General features: G+C 51.7%; 1 protein-coding gene across 2 annotated transcripts in view; it reads left to right on the plus strand.

Moving 5' to 3' along the window:
* DLGAP3 (DLG associated protein 3) overlaps window positions 1–20124 on the plus strand; it is a 64239-nt gene that overhangs the window by 43046 nt on the left and 1069 nt on the right. For both annotated transcript variants that reach the window (XM_055137621.1, XM_055137623.1), the window contains exons 6-11: window positions 1310–1523; window positions 1749–2062; window positions 2461–2546; window positions 18186–18670; window positions 19176–19267; window positions 19434–19577. In XM_055137621.1, the coding sequence (XP_054993596.1) occupies window positions 1310–1523; window positions 1749–2062; window positions 2461–2546; window positions 18186–18670; window positions 19176–19267; window positions 19434–19577 (1335 nt within the window). The remainder of the gene's footprint in view (window positions 1–1309; window positions 1524–1748; window positions 2063–2460; window positions 2547–18185; window positions 18671–19175; window positions 19268–19433; window positions 19578–20124) is intronic.

Genomic DNA, 20124 nt, shown 5'->3' on the forward strand with positions numbered 1-20124 from the left:
ACACGTGTCTTTAAAGCTCCTCACTGTCTTTAAATCCCCTCGAAGATGGAACTAGGGTCCCTCCCGTATAACAGGGAGGTAAACCGAGGCCCAAGAACTTTAAGTAACGTTCCCAGGCCACACTGCTCAGCAGTCTCAGGACCAGCCCTGGATTCTAGGTGGGTCTCACTCGGGGTCAGTGCAGCCGACTCATTCACTGGTCCTGCCCCCCCCCGCTCCCCGCTCCCAGCGCCTGCTCCTTAGATACAGTCTGCTTGGAATCTCAGGCTTACACACTCATCCTGCCTTCCTGGGTGTGCCACTCACCTCTGCATCTCCTTGTTTGTCTGTCTCGATTTTTTTTTCTCTCTGCCCCTGTTTTCTCATTTGACACAATAAAGCTGCAACCTCTGTGGTAAATTTAGTTCTAGTGCTGGGTTATGCGACACGGTTCCATGGACACCCTTTCTGTTTTACCTTTTTCTTTCTTGCTTTGTTTTTGGGTCACCCCCGGTGGAGCTCAGGTCGTGCTCCTGGCTCTGTGCTCAGGAATCACTCCTGGCAGTGCTTGGGGGGGGGGGACCCTATGGGATGCCAGGGGTCAAACCTGGGTCAGCTGTGTGCAAGACACCCTACCCGCTGTACTCTCGTTCCAGCCCCTAAATACGATTTAACACCAGATTCAATACCTCAACATATCAAAAACAAAACAAAACAAAAATAAAAACCTCCTCCAGCACCCAGGCGAGGTTGAAGGATATTGGGGTGGCAGGGGGGAGTAGGGGAGAAACTAGGAACTAGGGGCCCAACCTGAAGCCTAGTTAGTCGGCAGCGGGGCGCGGGTGGGGGTGGGAACGCTGGAACGCTGGAAGGCTGATCATATTTGCTCTGACACTTACCCTGCTAGAGATCTCTGCAGGTTGCTGTCAATCAGTGTTGTGACATAGGGGGTTATGAATAATCAAATGAAAGATGCCTTTCCCCAGGTCCCCCACCCCCTCCAGGGCCTGAGGGTGATGCTTCCCACACTGTTTGGCCAGATGAAATGAGGCTTGGGGCTCATTGTGAAGAGGGTGCGGTGGTCCCTGTCCGACAGGGAAGAGGCATGGAAGGGCTTTAGGGGGGTGTACATGTCGGGTCCCCAGGCAGTCCCAGGGGACAGTACAGGGCTGAGGGCCCGCCCCTTTCTCTCTGGAAAGTCAAGCCAACTTGCAGTCCAAATGCACAAGGGCGGCAGAGCAGACTGCACTCTGCTTCAGAGGCCGAGTGCTTCAGACCCCCGTGCCGCCCCCTGAGCCCCACTAACGGCCCTCCTGCTCCCTGCCCCCAGCTGAGTGACGAGCTGAGCCAGCAGCTGGAGGCCGTGTGCGGGTCGGTGTTTGGGGAGCTCGAGTCCCAGGCGGTGGATGCCCTGGACCTGCCCGGCTGTTTCCGCATGCGGAGCCACAGCTACCTCCGGGCCATCCAGGCCGGCTGCTCCCAAGACGACGACTGCCTGCCCCTCCTTGCCGCCCCTGCCTCTGTCTCAGGGAGGCCCGGCTCCTGTGAGTATGCCCTGCCTAGCATCCCAGGGTCTCCCGTGCTGTGTGACCTCGGGCAGGTTGCCTGCCTCTCTGGGCTGGAGGATGGGGAGCGCCATCCCAGGCTCTCTGTGCGGGGCTGCGCGGGGCTGCCCGGGACTGCTGGGTTGGGCGTGTAGGGGTGTGTGTCGGGGGGAAGGGGTGCTGCTGGGATGTGTTTCTCACCTGTGCTGGCCTGGGGGTCTCCAGCCTTCAACTTCCGAAAGGCCCCGCCCCCCATCCCGCCTGGAAGCCAGGCCCCGCCCCGCATCTCCATCACCGCGCAGAGCAGCACCGACTCGGCCCACGAGAGCTTCACGGCGGCCGAGGGCCCTGCCCGGCGCTGCACCTCGGCCGACGGGCTCGACGGCCCCGCCATGGGCGCGCGCACCCTGGACTTGGCGCCGGTGCCGCCCCGAGCCAGCCCCAAGCCCCCCACACTCATCATCAAGACCATTCCCGGCAGGGAGGAGCTGCGGAGCCTGGCGCGCCAGCGCAAGTGGCGGCCGTCCATCGGGGTGCAGGTATGCCCGGCGGGCGCCCCATGGAAGGATGCTCAGGCGGGCGGGAGGCGGGGTGAGGGGGCTTCGTGGGGGCTTCTGGAGACTGACACCAGTTCTGCGGCTGCCTCTAAGCTGCGGGGAACCCCCACGCCTGCTCATTCCAGGGATGCCAAGATGAACCCTGGGCCACACCCTGGTCCCTGCCCCAATACTGGGGAATGGACCGACCAGAATGCCCACAGGTGCCCCTCACGGCCTCTGGACTTCTGGGCCTCTCCTCCTGTTCGAGCAGGTTGCTTTTGCAGGCTCTGCCAGCTCGCTTGGGGCTCAATAGTTGCTGGCCCTGCTCTCCTGGAAGGGGAGCCCCGGGTCTGGCCGTGACCATGACACCCTTCCCTCCCTCCGCCCACCCTCACCAGGTGGAGACCATCTCAGACTCGGACACAGAGAACAGGAGTCGGAGAGAGTTCCACTCCATCGGCGTGCAGGTGGAGGATGACAAGAGGTATGTTGGGGGGGCGCGCCTCAAGCTGTCTTGAGGAAGAAGAGGAGAAGGCTGTGTTGGCCTCACTTGCTCTGGTCCGTGCCCGCCCTCCCCTCGGGCGAAGACATTTTTATGGGGCAGTTGGCCCAAAGGACAGCCACATGGTTATTGAGAGAGATGGCTCCAGAGTGGACATAGCCTTCAAAGTCCCTCTCCTTGACGCTATCCCAGGAGCTCAGAGTGAACCCGAGATTCCCACAGGGGGCTAGGGGAAGGCGGCGCGGTGGGCGGATCCTGAGCCGACCACCAACTGTTGGCCGTGCTGGGGATGACAGGGTTCTGCCAAGGCCTCATTACTTCCTGTGAAGCACAAATGTGTGAGTTCCAGAAGAAACGCATAAACACAAAGATTGCCTCCCAGGGCTCCTGGCAGATAGACCTCCCTTCCTCACTTGGCGCACAAGCGTTTAAGCAGTCGGGGGTACCTGTGTTATGCCTGCGTCTGCAGTGTGCCTGAGATGGGAGAGTTTCCAGCAGCCACTGCTCTGGCATTAGAAACACCCCGAATTTCCAACTGAAAACCAGCACCTCGAGCTCTGGGAGGGAGTGCTGGTAGACCGTCCCGCTGTGCTCGAGGTCCCGTGGCAAGCCCTGTCTCTGATGGTCCCGAGGCAGGGCTCCAGGGGCCCGTCATCTTGTGGGGCTCACACCCTGCAGTGTATATGTGTGTGTGTGTGTGTGTGTGTGTGTGTGTGTGTGTGTGTGTGTGTGTGGAGCAGCCTGGGACTGGCCCTAAGGGTTGCCTGGTGATCTGGGCTGTCGGGGGACACACCTGCTGGCGGAACAAAGCTGGACGCTCAGCACCTGGCCCTTTTGAAGCCTTGTTCCCATTGTTGGGCCCTCAGACCGGCCCTGAATTTCCTCCTCTGGTCTCTGGGAACCTCTGAGGATTATCTGTGCCTCTGCCCAACCAGATCTTCCTGGGATCCCTGTGGGATTTGACTGTTTTCCTCCAGTCCTACTCTAGCTCCCCAACCTACTCATGCTCCTGAGACTGTCAGTGCCTCTGTATGGGGTGACACACACACAAAAAGGTGTCTTCATTGCCCCATCACTCCAGGTAGCTGCTATCCTCCAAATTTGAACATTCCCCAGTGTTCAGAGCAAAGTGGCCCCTTGAGGTGGCAAATCCAGGTCCTCAGGTTTGGGACTTGAGCTCTTGAGAGATGGGTCAGGCGTCAAGGAGGGCAGGGGCAGTGTGTGCCCAGAACTTGGCCTCCCGACCCCCCTCTCCCCCGTCCCCAGTCCTACCCCTGGACCATCAGCCCATCCCTGTGCCCCATCTTCCTCCCTCACAAGACAGTCTTGATCTCTCATCCACATAGATCCTTGGGGTATCCCCACCCCTATTTCTCTGATCTAGTCTGAATCCTGGGGTAGTGCAGCAGATGTGCTACCGAGACTCCCACTAAGTCACTGAATTCTGGCATTTCCTCCTGGCTCATTTGTTCAGTAAATGCCTCCTAGCTCTCTGTTCTGTGTAGTTCCTGTTAAACCCTGAGCACATCTCCAAAGACTTGCCTCTTGCCCTCATGCAAGTTATTATATAGAAGGAAATTGAGGCAAGGAATATGGAATCTGTGGACTGACGCTTTATAATAGTATTATGTATTAGGGTAGATCACAAATGGGAAAAACTGGAACTGAGAGAGAAGGAACCTTATTTAGGTTTAACTGGTGACATTCAACTGTGACTTGAGGAATGACTGGCGCCCCCCAGGGGACAGTGGGGGAAAGTGTCCAGGGAAGGGAGAGCTGGTGAAGATGCCCGGCAGGAGAAGTGAGACAAAGGCTCCTGTTGACTGGCGTGCCTGGCGGGGTCAGGAGGGCACTGGAGAAGAGGCAGAGATGCATGCTGAGCACAGTCATGATAAAGAGCTGGAGTTTAATCACATCTGATGAGTAGACATTAAAAGGTGAAAGGAATGTGACTCAGTCTAATTTGTGTTTCAGAAGGTTACTAGTTGCTGAGTGGAGAATGAGCGTGAGTGAGGCCATGGGGGACACGAGGAGGCTAGTAAGCAGATTGTTCTCTTTTTTTTGGGGGGATCACACCCGGCAATGCACAGGGGTTACTCCTGGCTCATGCACTCAGGGGACCATATGGGATACTGGGAATTGAACCCAGGTCGGCGCATGCAAGGCAAATGCCCTACCCGCTGTGCTATCGCTCCAGCCCCGCAGAATATTATCATGACCCTCAAGAAAGGTGATGAGCTTTGCACTGTGGAGATTGGAGTTGGACTTTTTTTTCTGTTGTATTTCATAATACACTGATCGTTAACTGGGAACACTGAAGTTTGGTACACTGTGAAGTTTGGTACACTGATTTTACTTAGTGACCTTCTGCTCTCTCTCTTACTATGCCTCAGTTTTTCCGAAAATTGTGGTGGATTTTCTAAATGGTCAGTGATAGTTTCCTCAAGCCAGCATGTTTCTTTTAAATCTCTATTCTTTTTGTTTCTTTTTCTTGTTATAATGCATTGAAGAGGACTTTTATTTCTCCACTGAGTATATGCTTGTGTCGCCTTTCTGACCTTTCAAGCCTCAGGCTAAGAAAGATGATGCTTGCTGTAGATTATTATTATTATTATTATTACTATTATTATTAGTGATGCTGGGAATTGAACCTCGGGCCTCACATATGCAAGGCACGTGCCATGCCGCTGAACTGTGTCCCCAGCCCAGCCTGCTATAGATTTTGATGGGCATTATTTATCAGGTTATGGAAATTCCCTTTGACTCCTAGTTGACTACGAGTTTCAAAGTTGTGTTTTTAAATAGAAAATGAGAATGGAATTTTATTGAATTGCTTCTTTCAGAATCTAATTTAATGATGTTAGATTTTCTCCTTTTCATCTGTAATGTAGTGTATTGTATTAATAGATTTTTCCGTGTTGACCCTTTTATTCCTGGCAGAAACTCTTGCTTGATCCCATTATCAGTTTGGATTAAGTTTGGCTGTGAGTAACAGGGCTCCTTTAGTGCATTTCTCTCTCATTTAAAAAGAGGCAAGAGACATGCAGTGTCAGGCTCCCGGACTCCTTCTGTCTTCCTGCGTTCCCTGTCCCTGGGTGTCATTTCATGTCCAAGGAGCTGAAGTGCAGGCTCCTGCTGTGCCCTTTGCATTCCGAGCAGGAGGAAGAGAAGGAGAGAGAAGGAGGAAGGCAGCCCTTCCTGCTTAGAAACTCTGACCTGCCTCACACTGTAGATGAAAACCTCATCACAGTGGAATCTAGAATTCAGGGAGGCTGTGGAGGGTTGTCTTTCCAGTGGGGGAGTGTAGTGCAGTGAGCAGGGCCTGTTGCTGACCATCCCAGTGATGGGGAGAAGACTGAATTTTCCAAACACTGACAGTTTTTGTCTTAGTCTAGCTATATTATTTTTATATACAGTGCTAAATTTTTGAGTAGCTATTGCTTTAAGATTTTAATATCTTTTTTTATAAGCTATATTGGCCTGCAATTTTTTTGTCTGTTTTGGGCTACGCCTGGTGCTGCTCTGGGGCTCCTCCTGGCTCAGTGCTCAGGAGACCTTCTGGTATCAGAGATGGAACCCAGAGCTCTTACATGCAAAACACATGTCCAGTCCTTTGAATAACCTTTCTGGTACTACAGGTTTTTCCTGGGCCCCCTTCTCTTATTATTATTTATTGCAAACTCCTAAAGTGAATTGCAGAGCATTCTCTGTGTTTCTGATCTTTGGAGCAGTTTATATGAAATAGGAATGATCTATTCCTAATATTTTGATAAAGGTTACCTATGAAACTATCTAGGCCTGATACCATTTAGAGATGGGAGAAACTTTTTGTACTACGACTTTAGTTTTTTTAGTATTTATTGACCTATTTTACTTTTATTTTTATTTCGGAGACAATTTTAGTGATTTATTTTTTCACTCAAATTGGATGGTTTTCAAAAAATTTGAAATAAAATATTACCATGGGGCCTTTGGTTTGAAATGGCATTATTTTTATAATACTATGATGTATAATTTTATTGTATCTATAGGTTATGGCCACTTTTTTATTCCTAATATTATACTTATGCCCACTGTTAAGTTTTTTTCTTTTTTTGGTGTTTGGGCCACACTCAGCAGGGCTCAGGATTTACTCCTGACTGTGCTCAAGGATCACTCCGGTGGTGTTTAGGGGACTATAGTGGTGCCAAGGATTGAGCCAGGGTTGGCTCCTTATAAGGCAAGTGCCTTAACCCTGGACTATCCCTCCTGCCTTTTCTAGATCAGTCTTGACTAAGTTTTATATTTCACATCTTTAGTATATTTTAGAATTATATTTTATCTTCTGAAAAGCAGATTTTGGTTTTGGCAAGCATCTTTGTTGTTTCTCTTTTATCTTTAATGTTTCCTTTCTCCTACTTTCATGTTATTTTCTTTCTTCTACTATATATGTATGTATATATGTGTGTATATATATGTCTACATACATGTATACATATTTTCATCCTTCTACACAGCATTTATTATTTTCTAACTTGCCTTTTTTAGGCTATAAGTTTCCTCTTAATTGTACTACTATAGCTGCATCTTCTAAGTTTTACGTTTTTGTTGGTTTTCTTTTTGTTTGTTTGTTTTTTGGGTCATACCCAGCAATGCTCAGGGGTTACTCCTGGATCTGTGCTCAGGAATTGCTCCTGGTGGTGCTTGGGGGACCATATGGGATGCCGGGGTTGAATCTGGGTCGGCTGCATACAAGGCAAACGCCCCACCCGCTGTACTATCGCTCCAGCCTCATCTTCTAAGTTTTAAGGCACAGTGGTTTCATTATTTAGTTCGGAGTAATTGATAACTTTCATCATAATTTCCTTTTTAACTGGTGAACTATTTAGAAGAATTTTTTTTGGTTCCCAACATTTTTTAGGGGAAATACTTTTTCACAGTTGATTTCTAAGTTTGTCACATTATGGTCAGAGTATGCATTCTGTATAAGTATCACTTCCGGTACTTATTCTTAGAATTTATGGAGGCTTCTTCCATCAAAGATACATGTACTATATGTAGTCATATTTAAGAATGATATATTTCAAATGCTTATCTTTTATTGTTTTTGAATGCTTGATTTATCAGTTTTGAGAGAGGTGTATAAGGAACGCTGGACTGGAGCCAGAGAGACAGTCCAAGGCTTTGGGCACTTGCTTTACATCTGCCCACCCTGGTTTGAGTTCCCCCAGAACTACTGGGGTCACTCCTGAACACAGAGTTCCGAGTACCATAGTGTGCCCCCTCAGAGAATAAGAACAAATAACCCCAAAAATGTTGAACTGGAGCCAGAGCATAATACAGAAAATAAAGTACTTGCCTTGCATCTAACCAACCCTGGTTCAGTTCTTGGTACCATCAGGGGTCAATCCTGACTACAGAACCAGGAGTAGTACTAAGCACTCCTGGGTGTAACCACACACACACACACACACACACACACACACATACACACACACACAAAATACTTGCTGTGTCTGAGAGATCATACAGGGAGGAAGGCTCTCGTGTTTCACCTGACTGACCCCGGCTCTGTCTTAGGGACTGTGTGATCCCCTGAACACCAAGGGGAGTGACCCTGAGCACAGAGCTGGTCCCCAAACCAGAGACAAAATAAAAACAAACAAAATAAGTAAAAGCATTGCCCCAACCATGATTGGTGTTGTATCATTTTCCTTGGTAGTTTTATAAATTTTCTCTTAGTGTGAGAATATGCTGTTTAGAGGTAAGTAGGCTTATAATCATTCTCTCTTCTTGGTGGGTTTTCCCATTCATCTTCCAGTAGACTTGGTTTATCGTTACTAAGGCTGCTCTCCTTGGAGTCTGTTTTTCCTGATTTTCTTGCTACTGCTGTTTTCCTTTGTAAATTTTCCCACGTATGTTTTCCTACCCTCTCAGCCTCTGTACCTGTGTTTTTAAATACATCCTTATGTTGCTTGTAAGTAGTAAGGAACTAGATTTAGATGACAGATGTAATCCATTTATACATAACTTGATTATTGATTTCTTTGGAGGGTCTTTCAAGTTTTTTTCCCACTTGACATGCTTCTTGTTTGTTTTCCTTTTCCCCCTCCTTTTCTGTCTTCTGTTGAACTGATCCAGTTTACTCTTTCTCTTTTTCCCTTCATTGGCTTGGAGGTTTCTATTTCAGTGCTGATTTTCCTCCAATTTGTAAGCAGTAGACATCATTTCATATTTTCCTAATAATTAAGTCTAAAATTAGCTTGCTTTTTTCTCCTACGGTCCACAAAACAGACCTTGGAGCACTCCTGCTTCCTCCTTTTCTCCCTCCTCCCGTCTTCCAGGCTGTAGTTATCTGGTATTTTGACTATACACCTTAAAAAAATTCTGCTAAGTCAGTTGTTACATCTTTTATGGCTTAATAGTTTAGATTTACAAACGCGTTGTAACAATTTATGTGTTCACTATGGCTTGTTACTGCCCAGTTCTTCCTCCTGGGTCCAATTTCCTTTCTGCTGAAGTGCTCCTTAAGCTTCAGCCCGTTGAGAGTTAGCATCTCAGTGTGCAGTTTCTGGATTTCCCTGCGAGTAGTACTCCAGCCCCACACCCACACACGAAGCCTCCTGAATGTTCTCATTTCTCAGAATCTCCTTCCAGGCCATATCCCTGAGTCATGTCGTGACTTTTTTTTTTTTTGTCCAAGTCTGTAAATGAAACAACGCTTCTTGGCTGGTGGCTTGAGGTGCGGGGTGTCCTTCCAGCGCCCCAGGGCAGGGCTGGGGTCTCTCCCCCTCCTGAGCATGGCCAGGTGACCTCTGTCGGGTCTGGTACTCCCGAGAGTACTCGCTTGGCCTCACGTTCCCTTTCACTACTTAGCTTTTGAATTTTGTGGCTGTTTCTGATGCCTGAAAAAATCTTTTCCTGTTTTCGAGCTCAGCATGGAGCCCAAAGCCCCTTTCATTATTATCCAGAATTTCTATATTTAGGGGCAGGTAGAAGCTTCTTCAGTTGGTCCCAGCCACTGTCTGGATCTGTCATGCGGATTCGGCTGAGGGCGGCACACAGAGAGAAGGAGCTCAAAGCGAGGAGTGTGCGGAGTGAAGTGGGGAGGGGTCCGGTAGGCAGAGGCAAAGGTCTCACAGTCTCTTGGGCATTCTGAGAGGTCCGGGTGGGGTGGTCTGAGGGCGGGAGACAGTGTGGGCTTATTGTCGGAAGAATCGCATTGCTGGGGACAGGTGATGGTGCTGGGAATCCAGAGGGGGTGACAGGTGGGTAGGGAAGAAATCTGGCACATCGCTCTGGCCAGGTTGCCTTGCTTGCCTGCTGACGGCATCCTTAACCTGCAGCCGTCCTTTCTGTCCCTCTGGCCCTGGCATTTAAAGGCTGACTTACCACACACCAGGACCCAACTGCTACATGAAAGTGAGCCACAAATACCAGCAGCCTTTCCAGGCGCACTTCCAGGACTGCCCCACACCCCCTGCCTCCCCGTTTTCTTGAACTTGCTTGTCCTTATTTCTGTCTCCAGTCCTCTCTCTCTCTCTCTCTGTCTCCGTCCATCTCTATCTCTATCAGTGTGTCTCTCTCTTTCTCTCTCTCCCTCTCTTTAGTTTTAAGAGTTGCCAGGGAGCCAGGGTCCATCCTTTTTTTTGCTTTTCATTGTGTTCTCTGCTAACCTATTGGTGGAGGAATTTGTCCTGGGCAGATCTTTCCAGGAGCATTGCAAAGGATCTACCCAGGGCAAAGTGCTGATGAAGCTTAGAAATCTACTCAGGCGGAGAGGGTGTCAGAGAGACAGTATCCTGGATAGGGCACTTGCCTTGCTTGTAGCTGACCCAGGTTCAATCCTCAACACCCCATATAGTCCCCTGAGCACAGAGCCAGGAGTAATGCCTGAGCATTGCTGGTTGTTGCCCCCAAACAAAACAAAACAAAACAAACCTACAGGGTTGGCAGAGGCTGTCCATCCAGTGCCCTCCCCACAGCAGCCCCCTCCAAGACTCATCTGTCCATGGGTGGGTCCCTGTTATTGGCCAAATATTGTGCAGAGTACTGAGGATACCAAGGTGGTCAGACACAGATAGGTGTGCCAGGTGGCTCACCGCAACACTGTCCCGGAATCTCATCAGTGATGGCCAAGCACCACGCCAAGCACCCCTGGGTCAGGTGTGCAGAGGAGAGGTGCGCTCACTGGGGGAATTCGTCCTAGAGAACCTGGCTTGGCTCCTCCGAGTCACAGTTAGTGAGGTCCTGAGGCCTGAGCCCTGTGGAATGATGACCTACTTGGAATGGGATAGGCACACTAGGCAGAAGGATCTGTGCGTGCTTCGGCCCTGCGACAGGAGGGGACATTGAAGGACTAGTCCCAGGACCCTCCTTAGGATGCCCTGGGGCACACATCTTCCCAGCAGCCTCTCACCATGATGGAAAGAAGACTTCAGGGGCTGGAAATGCAATGCAGTGTAGAGCGCTTGCCTTGCGCACATGAGTGAGGTCCTGGGTTTGATCCCTGGCATCAGAGACAGGAGAAAAGAACGCGTAACATGACCTGAATACAAAAAGACTTCCTGGGGCCTTGCAGAAACAGGAAAGCCTTGTGGTTTTTGCCTCAAGCTTTCTCTAACCATGTGGATTCCCTTTGTGCCATCCTCTTCAAGATCCTCCAAGCCCACCTCACTAAGACCAGATCCTAAACTCCAGATTTGGCAAAAACAAAACAAAACCCACCAGGATGTCCGGTTCAGTTTGCTTATCAGAAATACTTGGGAACTACTTGTGCTAATTGTTTCTTTGATAAATACAAGTTTACTAAATAGATATTTAATATAAGTAGTTCCCAAAGTCTCCTGCCCCCGTGTCTGGCTGTCTTCACCGGGGCCCCTCTGAGGGGGGCTGTTTGAGTTTCCCTCCCCACTCCAAGCAGAGCCCTGGCAGCCGAAGACCTCCAGAACCCAGCCACAGCCATGCTCAAGGCCACTTTCCATATGCTCAGATGAGCCTCATGCATGAAGAAACTGGTAGAGGAACCCAGGTGTGCGGGACCCGGGGCTGAGATCTCCAAGGCTGCTCGGATCAGGACTGGGCCTGTTCCACCCACATCCCCCATTTTCCAGTAGCTTGGCAGTCACACCCACAAACTTCCCCCAGCGTGATGTAATCTCATCAACGGCCAAGATCCAGAGACTATAAAATGAAGCTCCCGCCACGCAACCTCTTCTAGTCTAGTTCTCCCTCTCAGAGAACCCGGCAAGCTACCAAGAGTATCCTGCCCACATGGCAGAGCCTGTCAAGCTCCCCGTGGCATATTCGATATGCCAAAAACAGTAACAATGACGTATCTCATTCCCCTGACCCTGAAAGAGCCTCCAGTGCGGCACCGTTAGGAAGAATGAGTAAAGAGAGGCTGCTAAAATCTTAGGGCTAGGACAAATGGAGATGTTACTGGCACCTGCTCAAGCAAATCAATGAACAACGGGATGACAGTGATACAATGATACAGTTCCCAAATATTTTCTGAGACATATTACCCAAAAAATGACCCGTTATTTGCCTGAAGTCAGAATTTAACTGGGAGTCCTGTGTTCACAGTAACCTTGTGTATGTCCAGTTGTGTCCAAGCAGGCTCAGCGGAGACCTTTGTGCAGGAAGGCCCCCACTTTTCCTTTGTTTCTGGCTTTGGAAATAGCATTTGTATGTGAATGGGGTAAGGGATGGGGGTCCCCTTGAGCCCTGGAAAGGAAGCTTCCATCCTCGTGAGGTTCTGTTCCAGGAACAGTCCTGCAGATGCACTGAGTTGCAGACTGACCACCAGCCCCTGTGGGTCACTGCCTGCATTCCCCAGCCTGCAACTTTGAGTCTGAGTCTCTCCCGCTCCCCACCCCCACTTCAGCTCTCGCTCACTCTTGTTCTCACAGTGCCCAGGCGGGGGTGGGGGGGCGGGGGGTGCTGAATGCTGGGATCCCATGATGATTGACACTCTCTGACACTTTGTCAGAGAGGGAGCTAGTGCAATGGTGGCACACAGCTGCAATGTCACTGCTCTCCCCCTTTCCTGCCCCCACGCCTCCCGCCTCTGCCAGCTTGCTGCCAGATACTCCGGCAAAACATCTTGACAACTCCTGGATGTTCAACATTTCCTTGGACATTGTGTCTCTCAGGATTAGCCGATTTCTTCCCAGTGTCTTCTGTGTTATCCCTTAGAGAGTCACGGTAGAAATGTCTCCCTAAAGTAACCGTGATAACAGTTTCCAAAGTTTCTAGGACTGTGATCATCCTTGCCCTGAAGAACTGGAGAGGAGGAGGAGGCGTCCTCGACCTGGTGACAGGCACAGGGCGGAAATCCTGTGAGAGGCATTGTTAGGAATTGGTGGTAATTATAACCAAAGCCAGTTTTGTTCTGTGGTTACAGCTGCTGCTGAAGACTTCTGTCAGCACTGCCAAATCCAGAACCAAATCAGGGCACAAGTCCTGATCTTCAGTAGTCTGAAAACTAATCCTAGTCACACCGAATTTTATCTGATAACAGAGTGATAAGAACTCCCCAAATGAGTAACTTAGAGATGATAGGAGTTGTTTTCTCTCTTGCTTAGAAGTCCAGTTAAGTTCTGGTACGTGTTTCAGCATTAGGCCCTTGACTCCTTATCCTCCATCACTTGGCTTTCACTCTTTGTTACAAAAGGGCTGCTTGAGGTCCAGCCATCAAACCTACATTCCAGTTAGTAGGGAGGAGGGCAGAACAAAGAAAGGCACATTTTCCTTCTAAGAATATTATGTGGAAGTCACACATATCACTTCTGCTTTTATCCTGTGAACTTGAACTCGATTATATCAGCCCACTTAACTGCAAGAAAGATTGGTAACTTTATTCCAAGTGATTATGTGTTTAGCTTTAGAATTGGGGGATCCTATTACTAAGGGGAAAAAAGGAGAATGAATGCTGTGGCCTGGTTCGTGGTTACTCCCACCCATTTTCCCTTTTTTGCTAACCAACCACTTAACCAAAATTTATATGAGGAACTGCCCTATTTAGTAAGGGAGACAGATATGCAAATGGCTCACAATACAATGTGATATGGAGTATAAAAGAGGTCTTATTCAGAGTGCTGTGGGAGAACAGATGGAAATGATCAACAGCAATCATAATAATTAATGACTACAATGCCCTGGCTGGGTTCTCTGTGCTACATTGCCATGATTGTATTTGTTTCGCTTCCTTTCTTTTGAGGGAGAGTTACAAAGCCTCCCGGCTCTCCATTCACAATGGGCAGGCCAGGTGCTGCTCTAAGTCCTTTCTATCCATTAACTCATAACAATCCCATGAGCGGGACGAGGATCATTTTCATCTGGACTGGAGGAGAATGAGACTCCTGCTGCAGGCTGGGTTTTGGACCCCAGCAGTCTAGATTCAGAGCCCATTCTGCTCGACGGCATCCCCCCCCCCAAACAGTGCCTCCTCACTCCTGCCACCACCCCACTTCTGACTTGCCACCAGATTCAGAATCAGACTTGTCACCAGATTCAGGGTGGGAGTCATCCGGCAGGACAGCCTGCTGCTTCAGAGCCAGCCCCTGTCTTGCGAGGGTCTCCTTCCCTGCCTCCTGCACCAGCCTCCTCAGGGATGCCTGTCCTGTCCTCCTGACGGATGCCAGCCCCTCCCACAGTCCCAGGGGCCAGCCGAGTGACAAGGCTGAGAAGTGGCCTCTGAGGTTTCATCTCACTAATTTGATCATTTTCTGACTTTAAGATGTCACTTTGTCTTTCTAAGCCTCAAGGTGCTCATCTGTAAGCCTAATACCCCTGTCAAGGGGTATGTGAGGGCGAAGCATGAATATATTTCACAAAAAAGAACTTAGCACAAAACGAAGCGCTCAGAGGATGTTATTATTTATTCCTCTTCTCACTGGTCCTTGGCCGACTGCCTCCCTGTTCTCTCTCCTCAATCCATTTATCTTTACGGGTTATGTTAATTTCCTGGTACTGTAATAAATTACCACTAACTTAGAGACATCAGATGATACATATTTATTATTTGACATTTCTAGAGGTCATAAGTCTGAACTGGGTTTCAGAGCACTAAAAATAAGATGCTGGCAGGAGTGATCCCTTCTGGAAAATCTGGAAAGAATCCACTTTGTCCCCTTTTCCAGTTTGTAGAGATTATCCGCTTGCCTGGGCTTGTCGCCCACTTGTCTTTCAAGCCAGCACAGCACAGGGCGGTCTGATCTCGTCACGCCTCCCTCTCCCCTAGTCCTGCCTCCTTTCCTAAGAAGGGCCTTGTGAGAAAACTGGGCCCACTTAGAGGATTTAGGTGCCTGTCAGCTCAGGCTCCTTTCTAGGGGTTGGGTCTGGGGAGTCCCTTTGCCCTGAAGGGTAACACACTGGCAGATTTCTGGGAATCAGAGCATAGGCCCCTTCAGACAGTCCCTATTATTACCCCCGCCCCCCACACACTTCACAGGTCCTCTCCCTTTGGGGCATACATGCTCACACCATCATATGCAAATATCTTGCCTTCCTCCCCCCGTTTTATAGAAATATAATTGACAATTAACATATCTCTCCCTTAAAGGTTCACTGTCTCCTCCTTTCTCTTCTCAGCAGAGCTCTTTGTCTTGCCTGGTTTCCCCTACTTCCAGAAAACCCTTGCCATCTGTCCGTCCTGATACCCCAACTCTTTTTAATTTGGGGGATGGGAGGCACTCTGGCAGTGCCCAGGGAATTTCTCCCAGCTCTGTGCTCAGGAGTTGATGGTGTTTGGGAGACTAAGAAGTGCTGGGGATCAGACCTGGGCTTTCTGTATGCAAAGCATATGCTGTTTCTGAGGCCCCCCAATTGTCATCACAGACTTCCCCGTTGCCAGTGGCCTCAGGATGAGTGGGTGCTTTCCATTCTTAGGTGGCTGCATGTGCCATGTTGGCTCATCACTCCGCCTCAAGGCCCATCTGTCCCCTGCCTTAGGTGACTGTGCCCTGATTTTCTGCTTCTTTCTCTCTAAGCTCAGATACTTCAGAGCTAGGTTGTCTCTGGTGGGACCGGAAATGCCCAGGTTCCGCCTTTGGTTCCTTGTTCCATTGCTCTGTTTTTGAGGGATCTTGTCTCTGGTCCACTGGTTTGAGATGCCACTGGTGCCAGGATGACTGACTTGGACTTGCGCTGTGCAGAGCCCTGGTCCCTGGCTGGGAGTGTTGCTGAGGACTGCGCTCCCAGGAATCCCCTAAGCTCCTCAACTTCCTTGGCTTCTCTTGAAGTCGGCATGTGAGGACTCGCTCACTCGGGAACCATGAAGCCTGGGCCACTTAGGCTGCTGCTGCAGACTGCTCGGTCTGTTTCCGTCAAGATGGAGTGTGCAAGTGCAAAGTCAGAAAAGGCATGTTTCCTTGGGGGCTGGAGGCAGGGCAGATGGATCCTCCACCATGGATTTATTGGGTCAGGCCCCACCTTTGTTTGCGTGGTTTGCAACCCCTGGAGCTTAAAGGAACCACAGGCTCACTGAAACCCAAGGGGGTCAGAGTGCATCCTTCCAGTTCAGTTACACACTCAGGACTCTTACCGGAGATGGAGGACAATGAACGAACGGGGGAATCTCTCTGGGGGCAAGACTGCCAGCTGGTGACAGTCAGGTGGTTGGCAGAGGAAGCGGGCACTTGAGAAGGGAACGAATGGAGAAGAGGAAGAGGAGGAGAAGGAGGAGGAGGAGAAGAAGGAATTAGGCAGGGAAAAGAGCATGCTCCAAGGCTTAGCATCAGGGCTGCAAATATTCTCCCCATAGGGAAATGCGGGTGATAAAGAGGCTGCACCCAGGGGTCTGTGTTTGCATAGGAGCTTGAACTTGATCTTGTTGGCGGTGGGGAACTCAGGGGAATGGATTGGACAGAGCTCAGTTCCGGGAAGACAACTGCCGTCCTGGGGATCAGGGTCACAACGTTGATCCCTATTTTAAAATATGCACAATAAGTTTTAGGGAGAGGGGCTACCTTGGACGTCAGTGGTGAGTTTGTACCATTTTATAGAGTGCGTGTGTGTTCATGTGATATAGTCATGTATAAAATATACATTATATAGCCTGGCTGGAAGTTGGGGGACTTCCCCTAAGCACATAGCAGCAAAGCCAATATTAGAACTCAGGTCTGACTTTTAGGTCACGGCTTTAATTTTGTGCTGTATTGAGCAGAGACTGAAGTACCCAAAAGGGGGCTGATTGAGTGGTCTGGGCAGCACCGATGCCAAGGTGGAGATGCCAAGATGACCAGGCAGAGGCATTGCGGCTGTGTTCTCGCCTTTGCTCTCTCTGGGTGGGGGGCTGGGCCTGAGGGCTCACTGGAGACTGCACATGAGTGCATCCCTCGTTCTTGGGTCCTGCCGCATCCTTCTGGGTCTGGTTTCTATGGCAACAGGCTCCCAGCAGGCAGCCCGCCAGCTGGAGGGAAGCAGGCAGGCAAGGCAGACAGAGAGAGAAGGCCTGGGCAGCAAGGGGAAGGCTGAAGTTGTGGGGGCTGGAAGAGACTCCTGGGAAGCTCAAGGTGCCTCGTGAGCTGGCTCCCAAGTTCCTCTTCTGCGTCAGAGGGGTGTAGCTAGTTGAGACCATGTGGGCCTTTCTTCTACATAAGTTATTTGAATTTAGACTCCCGTCTTCCTTTTACCTCCCCACTGCTCTCCATTTCCTTGCTCACCTCCTTCAAGTATCCTGTGACCTCCCCCCAGGGCACCTCAGGGCCCCACTGGCTTCTTCACGGAGAAGAGCCCCTATTCTGAAGTCAGGAACGGTGTACAAGGTCAAGTGACTTTCTGTTTTGTGTAGAATTTGCATCTTATTAATTCAAAGACATTTCCAGGCCTTGGCCATTCCTGCCCACTTAATTCCACGTCATGGAACTGGCTGGCTAGGCTGAGGGCGGGGCTCCCTGGAGAGGCCCTCCCAGCTGTGGCCGCCTCCCTGCCCCCCCATAACTCCAGGATGGTTTGAGTCCGGGGCTCAAACCCAGACTCTGCTACTTTGTAGGCAGGTATTCGTGGGTTGTTCTGGCCTTAATTGACCCATCGCGCTGAGGACGTATCTGTACAGCCGAAGTAAACGGCAAAAATATGCTGCTGCTTATTCTGAAACACTTCTATTTCATTGGGACTTCTGTATTCAAATGCCGGAGACAGGCTGGAGTGATAGCACAGCGGGTAGGGTGTTTGCCTTGCACGAGGCCAACCCGGGTTCGAATCCCAACATTCCATATGGTCCCCCGAGCACCGCCAGGAGTAATTCCTGAGTGCGTGAGCCAGGAGTGACCCCTGTGCAACGCCGGGTGTGACCCAAAAGGAAAAAAATAATCAAATACCTGAGACCCTGGAGCCCCTGTGACTTCACTGACCCTCCCTGCCTCCCATCCCAGCTTCTGCAAGGGGTGTTCTCTTTGGCCTGTGTCCATTCTGATCAGTCTATGCTTGTAGTTCTGGCAGCTTCATATTTTGGGTATCACGCTTATGTGGAGGTAAGAGGTATATAACAGAACAGAACGTACCTGTTATGACAGTTGAATTTTCAGGTAAATGTCCATTACCGTGTCGGTTCCCCTTTCCATTCCTCCTCCTTTGGCCTGAGCTGAGGCGGGGGGGGGGGGGGCGGGCAAAGATGACAGTCCCTTCTCTTGCCAGGCGGGCGCGGTTCAAGCGTTCCAACAGTGTGACGGCCGGTGTGCAGGCGGACCTGGAGCTGGAGGGCCTGGCCGGCCTGGCCACTGTGGCCACAGAAGACAAGGCCCTGCAGTTTGGACGCTCCTTCCAGAGGCATGCCTCTGAGCCCCAGCCCGGGCCCCGGGCCCCCACCTACTCAGTCTTCCGCACAGTCCACACGCAGGGCCAGTGGGCCTACCGTGAGGGCTACCCACTGCCGTACGAGCCGCCGGCCAGCAATGGGTCGTCCGGCCCCGCCGCTGCCCCCACCCCGGGCCCGGGCTCCGGCCGCCGGGACTCCTGGATGGAGCGCGGCTCCCGCAGCCTCCCCGACTCAGGCCGCACGTCCCCCTGCCCCCGGGACGGCGAGTGGTTCATCAAGATGCTGAGGGCGGAGGTGGAGAAGCTGGAGCACTGGTGCCAGCAGATGGAGCGTGAGGCGGAGGACTACGAGCTGCCCGAGGAGAGTGAGTGAGGGGCCCGGCCAGGGGAGAGAGACAGTGGCGGGGGGGGGGCAAGGCCAGGGGGACTTGGTCCTGTCTCAGTTGCAGGAGGGATGCCCAGGGTGGGAACCGGGGTGTGAGGGCAGAGGGGGAGGCCGTGCAGGGCGTCAGCTCACTTCTGGGGCGGTTCTGTGGGAGATGAGTCCAGTGTGGGGTGGAGGCGAGGCAGTGTCGTGCCTGTGCTCCCCTTATGCGTTGAGACAAGGAGGAAGCTACCCCTGGGAAATGTGTCTTTTTTAATCCACCCCAAGAGTGACTCGGGGTGAGGGACGGTTGTCTGTGGGTCGGGGTGGTTGGTTTGGGGTGTAGCTAAGGCCGCCGGGCCAGGCAGGGCCACTCTCCATCAGAAACTGGAAATCAGTGTCAGGGGAAACATGGACAAGCGCTTTCCAGAGTCGGGGGGCAGGGTATAGGGGGTGTGGGGGGGCGGTTTAGGCAGGGCTGACTCCACGGTTCCCCTGCTGTCCAGTCCTCGAGAAGATTCGCAGCGCCGTGGGCAGCACCCAGCTTCTCCTGTCCCAGAAGGTCCAGCAGTTCTTCCGGCTGTGTCAGCAGAGCATGGTGAGTCTGAGCCCCGGGTGTGAGGCTGCCCGAGCGGGAGGTTGGGTGTTGATGCCCGAGTGGCAGAGAGGCCTGGGCTCTCTGGCTGTGGAGGGTTGAGTTCTGGGCAGTGAGGCTGGGCCGGGGCTCTCTCTCACTGCTGTGTCTCTGCTGCCCCACCCTGCAGGACCCCACTGCGTTCCCCGTGCCCACCTTCCAGGACCTGGCGGGTTTCTGGGACCTCCTGCAGCTCTCCATTGAGGATGTGACCCTCAAGTTCCTGGAGCTACAGCAACTCAAGGCCAACAGCTGGAAACTCCTGGAGCCGAAGGTGTGCTGAGGTCCAGGCCAGCAGGCCAGAGTGGGGGAATGCCCTTCCCCGTGGTGCGGGGGCGAGGGGAGGAGGAGAAGGACTCATGGGGAGCAGGGACCTCCTTGACCATTTCCTTCCATATGAAGTCTGGGTCGCCATCCCCGTACCTTTGCTGCCAGATCTGGCAAGACTGCAGCCCCCTCCAGAGCAGCCAGCATTTAAGGGGGCAGAGCTAGAATCCCAGAAGGGCAGACTGCCCAGCAGGAGCTGGGCACTCTGCTGGGCACTGGGTGGCCTCTAGCCCTCATCCTCCTAGACCTTGTTCCTGGTAAGACCCAGGAGCAGGTGGGGACGGGCACCCTGTCCCAGATCCCAGGAGCCTGTGAGGAGGCGCACCCCTGTCCCTTTTGGGGGTAGGGACGCAAGAGCCGGTGGGGAGGCGCACCCCGGTCCCTTTTGAGAGGAGTGGGGGCATCCTTGTCCCTTTTGGGGGTGGGGGCGCGGGAGCCGGTGGGGAGGCACACCCCTGTCCCTGGCGGGCGGGGCGGGGGCGCGGGAGCCCGCC

Source organism: Sorex araneus, chromosome 5 (assembly GCF_027595985.1).
Source record: "Sorex araneus isolate mSorAra2 chromosome 5, mSorAra2.pri, whole genome shotgun sequence".
Taxonomy (NCBI): Eukaryota; Metazoa; Chordata; class Mammalia; order Eulipotyphla; family Soricidae; genus Sorex; species Sorex araneus.